This window comes from Molothrus ater, chromosome 6 (assembly GCF_012460135.2).
Source record: "Molothrus ater isolate BHLD 08-10-18 breed brown headed cowbird chromosome 6, BPBGC_Mater_1.1, whole genome shotgun sequence".
Lineage (NCBI taxonomy): Eukaryota > Metazoa > Chordata > Aves > Passeriformes > Icteridae > Molothrus > Molothrus ater.
Window position 1 is genome coordinate 16,871,643 of NC_050483.2, and position 13,329 is coordinate 16,884,971.

Consider the following 13,329-nt stretch of genomic DNA (forward strand, 5'->3'; position numbering starts at 1 on the left):
CTGGGATGCTGAAAAACAGGCTTTGTACAGGAAAACAACTAATGATCTTGAAGCAACATGCAAAAAATCTGCCATTTCAGTAAGTTAATGGTGGGTAAGGAGCTGTTGTGGACCAACAAAGCACATAATAATTAATTTTCTATTATAGACATTATTTCCCTTCTGCAGAATGAACAGGAGAATAATCATTTCGTAGCCTGCCTGGTAAGGCCAGAAACTGTTACACACCAAACTGGTCGGGAATTCAGTAGTAGCGCTGCGTTGGGAAGCCTGGTGGGTTAGCTGGGAAGGGAGGAACAGAGCAGTGTGCCACCTGGGGGCCTCGCTGGGCAGCAAAAGAGCCCAAGGCATGGAAAAAACGAACAATGGGTCAACAGGAAGCTGGGACGGAGCTCGGGATTTCTGCCAGCAGGAAGTATGGTGGTGTTAGTGTTTCTCACGGAAAACTCAGTGCTCGCTTCTGAAGGGGGAAGTATAGGATATATCGTCCTGTAAAAGAAAAACAGGTGCGAGAGCAGCCTAAGCTGCCTCAGGGCACCCTGTTACTCTGTTGAGCCATCCAAACTGTAGGGTAGGAGAAAAGTTTATTAAAAAACTTCAGCTTTTTACTGTTCCCCTTACAAATCCTAGGACAGTTATTCATAGGATGTCGCTTGGCATTACACAATGTACAATCAGAGCTGTGGTGGCAGGTTCAAAGTACCCTGTTACTAAAGCCGAGTAGTATAAGAAAAATTCCACAAATCCAAGAAGTTTATGTCCAAAAAGGAGACTGAGGAGTCCTGTAATTTTATTTGAATAAAGGGAGAGAGTCTATCAGGACACACACCTGTAGCATTTTCTCTCTCGAGGGTTCAGAGGGGGCACCCTCCTTTTATCTTGAACTCCCGGCTGCCTGCTGCCCTCTCCCTTTCCCCATTGGCTGAGGCACCAGGAAGGTTCAGCCTTCCAGAACCACCTCCCACAAATCCCACCTTCAACCTGGCATTTTACCCTAAAGTTCCGACCCTTGTCTGTTTCAGGAGTAGAACTGCCTGAACTCTGCTACAAACCCAAAGTCGGCAGAGACATTGGGACCCATTTCAATGACATTAACACCCAACCTGCACCCAGCAAATTGTTTGTAGAGACATGAGCTTTCCTCTCAGTAGCAGCTGCATAGATTTACAACAGTGCAATTTTAGATTAATTTATGTTGCAGTGGGCCCTAATACATGAGACAGACTGGTTTGAAATACTTTGGCTAGCTTATGCCAGTCAGGTAAAGAACTTTCAGGGCTACAAAACATGTGCAGACTCAGAGAGGTGCTTGCTTTCTGAGAGTTCACTAAATGATAGCGGCTAAGGTGATGTGCTAGGAACACTTCCAAGTGTTTGGTTTTGAGTGTTTTTCATTTAAAGCAGTATCAAAGCTCTATAGGGTGTTAGGTACCACATTGACTTTTGACCTGGAACTATGTTTTAAGGACCCAGCAACTCTCACACAAGGGATTCACTGAAAAGTCAAAGCAGATGTGCTGTAAAATGCTCAAAATTTATTAATCATAATTGCTTTTTAGTGTCTTAAGGAACAAAAATAAAGTAATATTCAAAAACAAAAGAAAATATGCCATACCCAGACAACATGACTGAGAGTAAGAAATGGGATAACATTAATTCTGAAAGAAATTACCCAATAAATCAGTTTTCAAAAAAAAAAAAAGTAATAAATAGTAGTGGTCCAACTTTTTAAAGCTTCATAGGAAAGAATTTACAATTATTATTATTATTAATAATATTATTATACTTTTGTTTAAAAAAAATCCTTCATATGCCTCTGTTGGCAAATATATATATATTTCTTCTGTAAACAGTTAACCACATAACAAAACAAAATAAAAAAATCCATATTTTCATACAGCTACTATGCTGATGGTGTTATGTAAACAAAAAGTAGTGTGCAGCAGCTTCTCACAATAGGATTTTTCCTTTTCCTCACAAAAACATGTAGGGAAATATGTCCATTATAAATTATTCAAAATATTGAAGTTTATAGTTTTGAAAAGATATGGCTTTCTGCCCTCTAAGTTTTCCTCAACAAAAAAAAGAAACTTATAGAAGCAGAGGGGTACAGTTTTCCTTGGGTTTGGTTTGTTTTCTGGATTTGTCTTTTGATTTTTCTCGGTGAACTGGAATGAAAATGTTATTAGAAGTCCAGCACTCCTCAGAAGACAAATGAACAGAAAATGTCAAGATGAACTTAGACCTCTCAAGGTGTAAAAGAACAGACGTAAAAACCAATGGAAGATATATTGATAACGAAAGCTGAAATTCTGTAGACAGACAGACTGAGGGTTTATGCAGAAAATATCATCTCTTCATCCAAAATTTTAGCTGCTCTTGACACTTTTGTATTTTTTGAAGTTTCTTTATTTAGTCTTATGCTCAGCCCTTGTTTGACGACTTCTCTCTAGTTCTAATTTTTGACATTTGCTTGCTCCTGAGAGGTCTTTATCTGCTGTGTCTCCTGTTGGGTGTTGCCTTGGGTAACGCACTCAGCATCCACACAGCTGCATTTCTCCACGTAGGTGTAGGAGTGATCAAGGGACGTTCCATCACTGCACATCAGAGTCACCTTTCTCTTGCTGGTCTTGATTTCCTGACAACACGAGCATTTGTGCACCATGGTGTTTGTCGTTTGAGAATATCTGATAGAAAAACCAATAAGAAATATTCAGAATTTATGTGAGATATAATGCTGCCCCTCCCAAACATTACAAAACATAACTAGAAATTGCGTGCTTGCATGTGGGACTGTTGGTCAATATTAGCATTCTTACAGTATTGTGGTGAAATACGGGTAAATTGCTCCTCATTGTAAAAATTTATGACTCTAAGTCTTCATTAAGGCACAGAAAAAGTAAAGAATTATTCCAGATCACATAGTGAGCCAGTCCAGTGAGATAACAATGAGAAACAAATAACCTCAGTTTTAAATGGGCAAAATCAAAATTTTGATCTATTCACTATGATGCTGAACAGGCTGTTGAGCACTGAATCTCGAGATAATCAAGCTAGCACAATATCATGTTCATTAGCACAATGGAAACAGTTGATGGCTGGGTGGATGTTGGACACATCAGAAAAACACTTGTGATTTGCTTGATGTAACTGGTGTAAAGAGTAGAAGACAAGAGGCCACCATTATCTTGTATGCCACTTACCGTGAGTAAGCATCACAGCTGCCTTCACAGTATGTTATCTCAACAGGTGCAGGAGACACACAGCCATTGTAGTTGATGACAGTAGTCGTATTGTACTTCATACAAACTGAGGTCATCACAAAGCAAAGGAAAACAGGTTAAAATGCCTGTGCATATAAATAGATAGCTGTGTATGATATGACAGTTTGTAACTGAAAACTAAGGAGGATGGAACAGAAATAGAAAACTAAGTCACAATGCATTTTTCTTTTAATTGCTGAGGGCCAAATGAAGACTTGGTGTTTGTGTTATCAGTGGATGAAACTCTCCCTTTTTCTTAGACAACTTGATTCAGAATGCAGAAATTAAGAGCAGTACTGTGGTAACTGCTTGATGCACAGCCATCTCTCAGAACTGGCTTCACTTTCCTCCTTGAAGAGAGTCTATCTATGGAAGTTGGAGAGTAGTCATTGTCCTCACCCTCCCACAAAAAAGCCAGCATTTAACAGTAGGGAATAGGAAAGTTTTACTGTTTTATCTGTTTTACTGGGACTTAAAATGCATAATGCAAATGTCCTGTTTCTTTTCCACCTGTTTCCTTTCTCACCCCAGTGAAGCAGTGAACCCAAACCTGGTCAGTTCACCTCATCTGTCTATGCACCCATTGTGCAAAATGAGCTAATATAGCTAACCAGGCACATATAATCAATACTTTTAACAAAATTATTATTACTTACGTTTCGGTACTCTTCGGCACACTAAACAGCAGCCATCATCAGATAGCCTGATATCATCCTTAAGTGGGAAAACATAAAAAGATAACTCAGGTTTCATATCTGCATGCTAAAGCAGACTTTCCCTGCTTTCTGATTTTCTCTGGCACCAGAGACTGTGTATATTTTTGTATTGCCATGGAATCTAATTTCAAGCAAGGCTAAATATTAAGGGCACATAACTTTTATCAATATTAAAGACATGATTTGAAAGTTGAAATGGAGGAAAACCCTCAGTTTAGTAGTATAATTTCAGCAAGCAATAAAGCTCCTAGAACATGTAAGTCAAAATATTGTGACCAAAGTCAGTAAAGGTGAAGGATTAAAACAGACAGGGTAACACAATGAATGAAATAAGTGACTTGCCAGAGGCTGATTTTTGCTTCTAGGTCACTTGACACACAATCCAAAATATCATGCTGTATATTTTTCTCTCATGTCTGATCCTCAGTGAGGATTTTTATATCACTCATTTTAATTTTTAGTTGCTTTTCTGAGATAAAATTTGACTGGGACTAGGTTCAGAGAGGATAAAAGGAGAGTTACTTCCTGCATGATGTGTCTGCTAGTTATTTTCATTGGACACTTTGATCCTTCTATCACTGGTGTTAGGCACTGCAGCCTTTCCAGAAATGAGAACTGGAAGGACAGTACTTACTGGATCACACTCATCATGGTTAAAGGCAGGACAGCTTGCCTCTTTGATGACTTGAATGAACTGGTCAGCATGTTTTTCACATGTGTAAACAGTACAGTTATCACCAGGTGGATTCCAATGTTCTCCTTCCTGAAAGTAGTCAAAATTAAAACAAATTAGGATCATCTTATATAAAAATGAAACAAAAGCCCTCCGATGTCTTACTGTTGCTGTCTATAGTAGTTTGATTATTCCAAACAACTTCCTTGAATTTCAGCTGTTAATTATTTGCCACATTATCATACTGCTATTAAGTGTTTTTCATTGACCAAGTGAAGAGGTTCTATTTTTATATGGATATAGAGGTGCTTTTTGTGTGAATAGGGTAAGTACATGGCCTCATTTGGAAAGAATGATTTGCATTTCAATGGTTTTGTCATTAGAATATATGGATGTGTTAAAATGCCTCCACAGATAAAATTGTCCTTTGAGCAAAATGGATGCTACAGTTTCAGAACTAGAGGCAAACAATGGCCCTTTGCCTCCACCTATGTATTTTCCTATGTTGATTTCTGAAAGCCATTGTTCAGTATCATAGCGCAGTTGCTTCCAGAAGTCTTAGAACTGGCATTTTGTGGTGTAAGGTATTGTTTAGGCTGTGTGGAGATTGTCCAGCCCCTGCCTGAGTAAGCATTTGTCTAATATGAGAAAAGATGGAGGAAATAAATGTGACAACAACAAGGAGAGGAAAGAATGGAAAGACTAGCAGAGTTCCCCAAAAGTGAGGTAAACCAGAGGTAATTACGTGGAGCACGTGTGTAATGTTGTCTCCCACAGTCACTACACAAGCCGCTGCCTTGCACATGCCACAGCACTGTCCGGGCTCCACAGTGTATTTATAGCCCTGTTTTGAAAGAAATGGAGAGACAATGGCATTAAGTCATTAATGTCACTGACCTGAACGGGTGGTTATTAGAGCTGAGAGGGGTAGGAATTTCTGGCAGCAGATCAGCACTCACCAGTGGGCAGTATGTGTCACAGATAACAGGCTGGCATGTGACCATGAGGTCCTGAGGCCTTGAGGGAGAGGATGCAGAGCAGGTACATTCTTCACAGGGGCCTGATGGAACGGCAGCTCCAGGCTAGGAGAAGTTGGAAAAACCCTTTATTAGTCAGTTAAAACAAGTTGCTCCGTGTATACAAGTTACAGAAAATACAAAGATGAACTATGTATAGGCTAAACTATCCATAAATACAATTTTGGTTGTTTTATTTAAGCAGAGTTTCTGGTTTGGTAATATCGATTTTGGAATCAAATTCTGCTAATGTAGAAAGGAGAGCAGAATAAGATTTTGCTTGTCCAGAGGGTGTTAATCTCAGCGAAATAATGAATAATGTTTTATCTCAGGCCTTCCTACAAAATATGGACCATGATAGGTGTCTCAAAAACACTGCACTGTGAACTATGTGAGGGTATATTTTTATAGTGAGTAACTCTGTGTACTTACTGCATAATAGGTTTCGTTGACTACACAGCCCTGTCCTGTAAAGAAGGAAGAAAGAGGTGTTTTAGGAGACAGAAACATATGAAAAAACTTCTGTTTCATAGCTTTGTAGGCCCTTTTTGTAAGCTGTGGCAGTGGCCTTAACACTCATTCACTACAAGGCCCAATATGATACCACAGATATCTTGCATCTCTCTCTTATAAGTTTTTTGTAACCTAGAAAAATACAGAGGTAAATACCACATGAGGAGGGTGCACAATACTTACTGCATTCAAAGATAGGACAGCAGTTTCCAGGTGGCATTATTGTGATTATTTCCTGTCCCTCTAAGCACTGGGGTGTGATGTCAGTGCAGAGACTTGTGTTGCAGTCTGTTTCATGTAAGAGAATATGGAAAATAATGAGCTCAGAATTTTTCAATTAAAGCAATTTTGTTTTACATGAACTTCTGAAGTCTTCCCATGGGGTAGATATGGTGTTTACACAAGATAGTTTAATGACTAATTCATTCTATGTGCCAAGGTGTTTTCAATGTGATTAGGCTTTCCCATAATCTTTGTGAAACAAAACACTGAGAAAAACAGAGTAATAATTGCTGGAAAGAGATAATTTCAAAGAGAAATTTGTACCAGTGGGGAAATCTGATGACTCTCTGGTCTGATAACTGGTTCTGGAACTTTCCTGAGCAATTTTTAAAAAATAGTCCTGATTATTTAAAGTTAATTTTCCTAATACTGGTCTTTGAAATGAAATAAAAAATGTTTTTTGAATATTATTTCAGGTAGTGGCAGTATTAAAGGCTTTCAATGTAAACTTATAGGAGATTTTCAGTTACTTTTCTATGTCTAACTATATAAAATCTTTTAATCTTTAAATTTGTTATCGTTAGGCATTTACTGTATGCTCTGCAAGAAGGCTCTAAAAAGCATTATGACATCAATGCAAAGTATTAAAAAATGCAAAATTATTGCTGTAGTTTCCTAAAATTAATATAATTCTTTATCATGTGGAATAGGTTAAGACAGTACTCACAGCACTCAGTCCTAGTACAGCATGGATCTTCTGGTATTGGTATCTCAACAGGCATGTAACCTGGTTCTTCACAAAATACTTGCTGTGTCAGAGAACATTCATGCTTTGTACACTTCACCTTAAGAGTATTTTTGTCACAGACACATTCCTGACAATCTTTTGTCCATTTTTCTCCTGGCTAAATAAAAAAGAAAAACACAGACAAAGGAAAGAAAAAAATTAAATACAAAATTAAACCAAAATAATTTTATTTGCTTCTAGTTAACATATTCATGCATATAGTGATAACTGATTATATCAGGTTTTTTATATTCTAGACTTCATAGGAGACCCACAAACTGCTTATTCCGGGAAGACACTGGAGGCTGCTAAAGGTTCTGAGTTCACAAAGCTATTACTTTTTATTTGTTAATAGTGTTAGTATGAGAGTTACAGGAGTTCTAAAGGAGAAATGATTGAGCCTCACATCCATTTTTTAATAAGAGATATGACATACTCATTTTCACATTAGGTTGCTGATTTCTGTGCAGCTGAGGAACTAAGAACGCAAGATATGAACATGATAAGCAACAGGTAAACTTTGTTATCCATCTCTCCCTTCGTTTCTAGTAATTTTAGCAAGCCAAATTTGTGGAAATAAAATAAGCATATATGCCTATCTTCCACTACTCCCATTTCGCTCTCTCTCTTTTTTTTTTACATTTTTTTTCCTGTGAGTTTAATGAAAGAATATTTTATCACTTATTGTTAAATTTCTTAGGGGTGCTCTAGTACTCATTATTTTTAAGACTGAAAGTGAACAAACATTTGTGACAAAGCCTTGGTTTAGTGGAATACTAAATATCATCTTGTTTCACTTGTCTGTGCTCATTAAGCCATACTTATTGTGATACTCACCCATCTGGACATTCCATTTGGTTCTCTGCAGGCTAGAGAGAAAAAGAAAAAAAGAGACAAACAAATGAATGGGTATTTACACCATTGAAAACTGACAAAGGAATACATACGTGCAGTTTCAAATAAAAATACTGTGAAGATAAAGCTAACAAGAAAATGAACATGCAGACTAATTTTGCTGAACTGTAGGGTTCTACCATCTTGGTGAGTCTTACGTAAGGAAGGATGATGGGAAAAAAGGGTAATATTGACTATTATTCAATTTGTAACTGGTGGCACTTAGGGAAGCTGATGTACAATGATCTGACCATGTAGAAGATGACTATAGAACTCAGGCCTCCTGACTAACAATCCCCATCTCTATTTATTCCCCAAATTAGCTACAGATGACTTACAGCATTCAGAGACACAGATGTTGCTCTCTGCACGCAGGAGTGTCATTCCTTCAGGACAGAAACAGCCTTCAGTTACTCCATAGCCAGGATGCTCATAGCTGGAATGGGAAGAATATATGTGCTTGAGTACAACACTTTTGTGGTGAGGCAGAGGGCAGAGCAGCGTATCATGTCAGATACAAGAGAGACAAAAAATGTACACTTTCTGAAGGGCAACAGGAAGCACCTGTTCCTAGAGCTGACCAGTATTTATAAATCTTGAATAAGTTAGTGAAATTCACAACACATTTCATTGTGAAATAACTCAAATTTCTGAGGAAAGTAGATAGTAGAAAAATATAAGCAGGTGCCTCAGGGTGGGGTGTTTTGTTTTTCCATACCTTTGGTCACAAGTAACTGGATTAATGGGCCCACATGGCTTGTATACCATGCTTGATGGACAGCTGAATGCTGCATGGAAAAAAGACAAAAAAAAAAGATTAAAAATTGACAGTAGATGCATTTTTTTCAGAAAAAAATTACTCCAGCTTTGCCTTCTTAATCTGCAGCTTCTGTGAGAAAGGACCCCACTGGGTTTTTGTAGACAGTAACCAAGTGTCAGATATAAGACTTGTTTAGTGAATAAAGCACTAATTTCTACCATTTATCACACACATTTTGGTCCTGCAACACTTACAACATGTGTTGTTGGTCATTCCTCTCCAGTCAATGCAGACACCTCTAGCAGCACACTCTGTAGCATATATCTCCAAACTGGAACACTGCATGGATTCATCGTCTATGCGACATCCATCAAAAACACAGCCTTTGAAAAATGGTTCTGGTGGTATCACAGTATGACATTCTGCAAAAACCCTGCAGATAGTAAAGAAAGCAACCCCCTTCTATATTAATGAGCCATTATACAAAGTCTGTTCCTGTCAGACAACACTTTCCAGTTCATACCATGTGACTCTGCTTCAGAAAGGAAGGTATTATGAGAAATAAGACCCTAGGAATGGCCAGTAAGCTGGGAGATAGATTCAGGAAAGATTAAGAAATCTGTAGTGCCTTTTTTTCCTAAAGATGTTAATAGTCATAGTATTTCTGTATGTGTAGGCAACTTTTTAGTGGCTTGACATCAGAAATATAGTGTAAAAGGCAACTGCACTACATTGAAAAAAAGGAATGAAAAAAGTAGCAGTAGAAAATTCACGCATAAAATAGCTCCAAACTTACTAGATACTACAGAAAGCATATATAAGAGGGCTTTTATAAGTAACCTTGTCAGCCTACACAGGTATAGGACATACTTCAGGCAACAAGCCTTTGCACTTTTGGAACTCCATATTTTAGCTAAAACGTACAAAGAAAGAAGGACACTTCTCATCTGTTTGCATCTGCTCTCTTCACCTGTTTGGTAAATGGCTTCTCTACGATTTGTACTGAAGACCCACTTCAAATTTAGAGTTCAGTCTTTGCTTAATACTTAATGAACAAACTCTGGAAGTATTGCAGCCAGGGAGTATTGATTTTAGTGCTCGCTGCATCCCTGATTTTCTGACTTTACCTCTCCTTGCTCAGTTATCTTTGGCATGCAAATCATTAAGGCAGACCAGTTTCTTTTGCAAAGGCCTTTTACTATATATATTCTGTCACTAAGCTGACATTTTCAGTTATCACATGCTAAAGCTATAGCTGTTATTCTTCTTGTAAGATACTGAGACAGTTGTGTCTAGAAAAAATGAATTTGTTTTCTTACTCGCTCAAGATAAGTTTGCAGAGTGGAGGTGTTTGACATTGCGGCTTTGGTGGAGGTGTAGTTATAGCTGGTGGTATTGGCACTCCATGGCATGACTTGTCGTTGTCAACAATCCAGTGATGAGCCATCTGGGGACAGGAGGAAATGATCTTACCACTTGGTAAGCGGCATTCATCTTCTTTATTGTTTGTACACGTTCCTGGAAGAGACAAGGTGAGTAAGTCTCCTAAGCCACATCAGAGATGCACAATACATTCCTGGGCTGATATGTTTAGGTGTGATGTGCTCATGAAATGCATATTTTGCTTTGCTTCCTAGAGAACACTTTCTCTAGGTTGAACTTTAGGTTATGGAAAAACAAACAGATGTAAAACCCCAGCCTCAAAGATATATTGAGCTTTTGACATCCTACAGAAGTTGAAGAGCAAAACTGTACTCAATTCCATTTACTGCTGTTTAAAAATCTCTGTCAATTGTAAGACTGCAAAGCCAGAGTGGGTGAGCATAACAAAGGTAGGGGTAGGGAAAGAGGACTCCCTCCAATCTGTGCAGCCTTCTTACCACATTGTCCTTCGGTGTTGTTGCCAAATTTGCTGTATGGGAGCTTGACAGAGAAAATCAGACCACTAAAGGTGATGACTGCACCAATTTCTTCTATTTCAACAATCATATTGATGCCAAGAGTGGAGAAAGAAATGCCATCTTTTTTGAAGCCTGGTCCAACAATCTTTTTGTTGAAGTACATCTGAATGCAGGGTTAAAAAAAAAACACCAAACCAAAACACCACATCAGAATAAGCACTGCTTCTGCCTGATTGTTTTAAATAATATATTTTCTAATCTTCATAATTATGGATAAGTCCATGTTGTTGTTCATCACATCCAGTGCCCATTGGCATCCTAATGACAGCATATATTTGCATTGCTATCTTGGCTTGTATTGCTATATTGCTAAAATGTGATAATAATCCAAGTGGCCTCTACATACTGTGTTTGTGATGATTGTATGCTAATACACAGTATTCTATGCATATAAGTCCAAGTATTTTCATTGTATCCCTCATGATTATGTGCCTTGGAAACATTTCATAGGAAAATGTGTGGTAGTTTTCTTTAGCTACAGAAACATCCCTGCCATTATTATGTGATAACTTTGCCAGATAGTCACACCATCTCCATATTACATAGTAATTGACATAGGAAGAGCTGTCTGAATTCAAAATTAAGTCAGATGCCCTTAGTGCCAGTTTTATTTAGTAGTGATCATATTTATTTGTTAAAATTTTCAATTTGCAGCCAGTATCTTATGAGTTAATAAAGGCAAATTATTTGCCTAATAGTTTTTTGTCAGAAGTTATTCTGCAGCTCTCTTCTCACTGAATCAGGCTAAAGCACGAGTTAAAATTGTCAGTTACTGCCTTCTTTCACAGGGAACCAACATGTATTTCTGACTGAGAATTTGGCATGGCATTCTAAGGCAAGAGTGCCTATTCAGACAAAATTTTCTCCCTTTCTAAAGATTCTCTAATCAATGAACAGATTCTCCAGTGTAAGAGTGGGACTATCTTTTCATTTTCATTGGTTTGCCAACACTACTTTGGATCATGAAGGTCAGGTGACAGTCTAAGTTACCCCTTTTCTTCAGCTATACCTCTCTTCACTGTAAGAAATTGAAGGGGGAATTGTGTCAAGGCTGTTTGGTGCCAAAGTTCCATATGGAGAGAAAGCAGTCATCCAGCATATAAGGGATACATATCCATCTTCCCTCTGGGAGAAGATTCCTGCTTGCAATTTGCATTTGTGTTTCTTCAAAGTGTGCTTTTTTACATAAGTGTATGGCACAATGTACCAGTTTTCATGAAATACGAATTTTGTTCTTAGCATCCAGTGCAACCCTTTTTTTTCACCCTAGTGACACCCTCTGCCCTGATCACCTCCATGATGTGATATTCTAACAGACTGTATCTCAAAATAGCATCAGTAAGGCTCATAGACACTATTTCTTTTTTGCAAAAATAGAAAAAAAGTATTTACCACATTGGTCATCACACCATTCATGAGCTGACGAGTCAGCACCACTTCTGCAGATTTGTAGAAAATAATAATAGATTTAGGGCAGGAGAGTCCATCTTTTGCATCGCAGTAATAATTGTCAATGTAAACACGGAAGTTGTCATATCTAGGGACAATCTGTTTCACCAGGACGTAAGTGCAGTTTTCAAGGAAGGTATAATAGGTTCCATCAAAAGTAATGTAATGAGGATCACCCCATCCACTACACACACCTGTACAGAGAAAATATTTGGAAGATAAGGATGAGAATTTAGGTAGAAGAAAATTTAAAACCTGAAAATACTGCAATTTATAGAGCAACCCTAAGAAATGAAAATGCCCATATAACCTGTGTAAAGCTTGGCCTTTTTTTCTATTTTTTAAATGTTATTCTCGTATCTAATGATGCTTACATTGACACTCATATCGGTAACAGCATCCATTTTCATCAGGTACCAGCATTGGTGGATATTTGTTTGCACAGGTAATTTCCTTTACTGGTGGGCAGTACGTTGGTACTACATCTATATTGTTGTCTCCATTACAGATGACTTCTGTACAGTTGGATAATTTGAATCTTTCTCCAGGCTGCAAAATGAAGAAAAAGCTTTTTTCAAAAAACTCTGTAAACAGGTATAACCTTTACTGCTCTTTTTAGATTTATGCTATGTTTCCAGTAATGGTAGTGTTGGAAAGGAAATCAATGTGTGTTACTTCTCCTCAATTTTGGTATTAATTACTTTTAATGGGAACTACAGGTATTCAAAATTCTGACCATGTTATGGGGAATAAACTAGACTTACTTTACTGAAACTAAAAAGAAAACTAAAATGAAAATTTTCACTGAGAGAAAAAAGTTGTCAATATAATACAGGATTAACTTTTTAATGTTAAAAGGAGGTGGAAACCTTAACACCACCTGTTACTTCTGCATGAGGAACTCTTCTGGAGCTTGGGGACACAGGTTACAGGAACTGCTTTCCTATATTCTGTGTATAGCGTACTTCATGGTCAACAGAGAACATAATAAAAAAAGTTTAAAGGAGTATATATAAAAGGGCAGGAGAAGGGAAACAGATACAAGCCTTTACTGAATCTCAAATATTTCCCTTTA

General features: G+C 37.7%; 1 protein-coding gene across 1 annotated transcript in view; it reads right to left on the reverse strand.

Moving 5' to 3' along the window:
* Positions 1 to 2,455: 2,455 nt before the first annotated feature.
* Positions 2,456 to 13,329, reverse strand: part of LOC118687323 (mucin-5AC-like) — a 47,629-nt gene continuing 36,755 nt past the window's right edge. Inside the window, exons 33-45 of the mRNA XM_036384247.1 lie at positions 12,629 to 12,803; positions 12,198 to 12,448; positions 10,725 to 10,908; positions 10,164 to 10,362; positions 9,099 to 9,277; positions 8,803 to 8,872; positions 8,028 to 8,059; positions 6,101 to 6,135; positions 5,612 to 5,734; positions 4,614 to 4,742; positions 3,920 to 3,977; positions 3,204 to 3,309; positions 2,456 to 2,687 (exon numbers count right to left, since the gene is read on the reverse strand). Coding sequence (XP_036240140.1) covers positions 2,456 to 2,687; positions 3,204 to 3,309; positions 3,920 to 3,977; positions 4,614 to 4,742; positions 5,612 to 5,734; positions 6,101 to 6,135; positions 8,028 to 8,059; positions 8,803 to 8,872; positions 9,099 to 9,277; positions 10,164 to 10,362; positions 10,725 to 10,908; positions 12,198 to 12,448; positions 12,629 to 12,803 — 1,773 coding nt within the window. The remainder of the gene's footprint in view (positions 2,688 to 3,203; positions 3,310 to 3,919; positions 3,978 to 4,613; positions 4,743 to 5,611; positions 5,735 to 6,100; positions 6,136 to 8,027; positions 8,060 to 8,802; positions 8,873 to 9,098; positions 9,278 to 10,163; positions 10,363 to 10,724; positions 10,909 to 12,197; positions 12,449 to 12,628; positions 12,804 to 13,329) is intronic.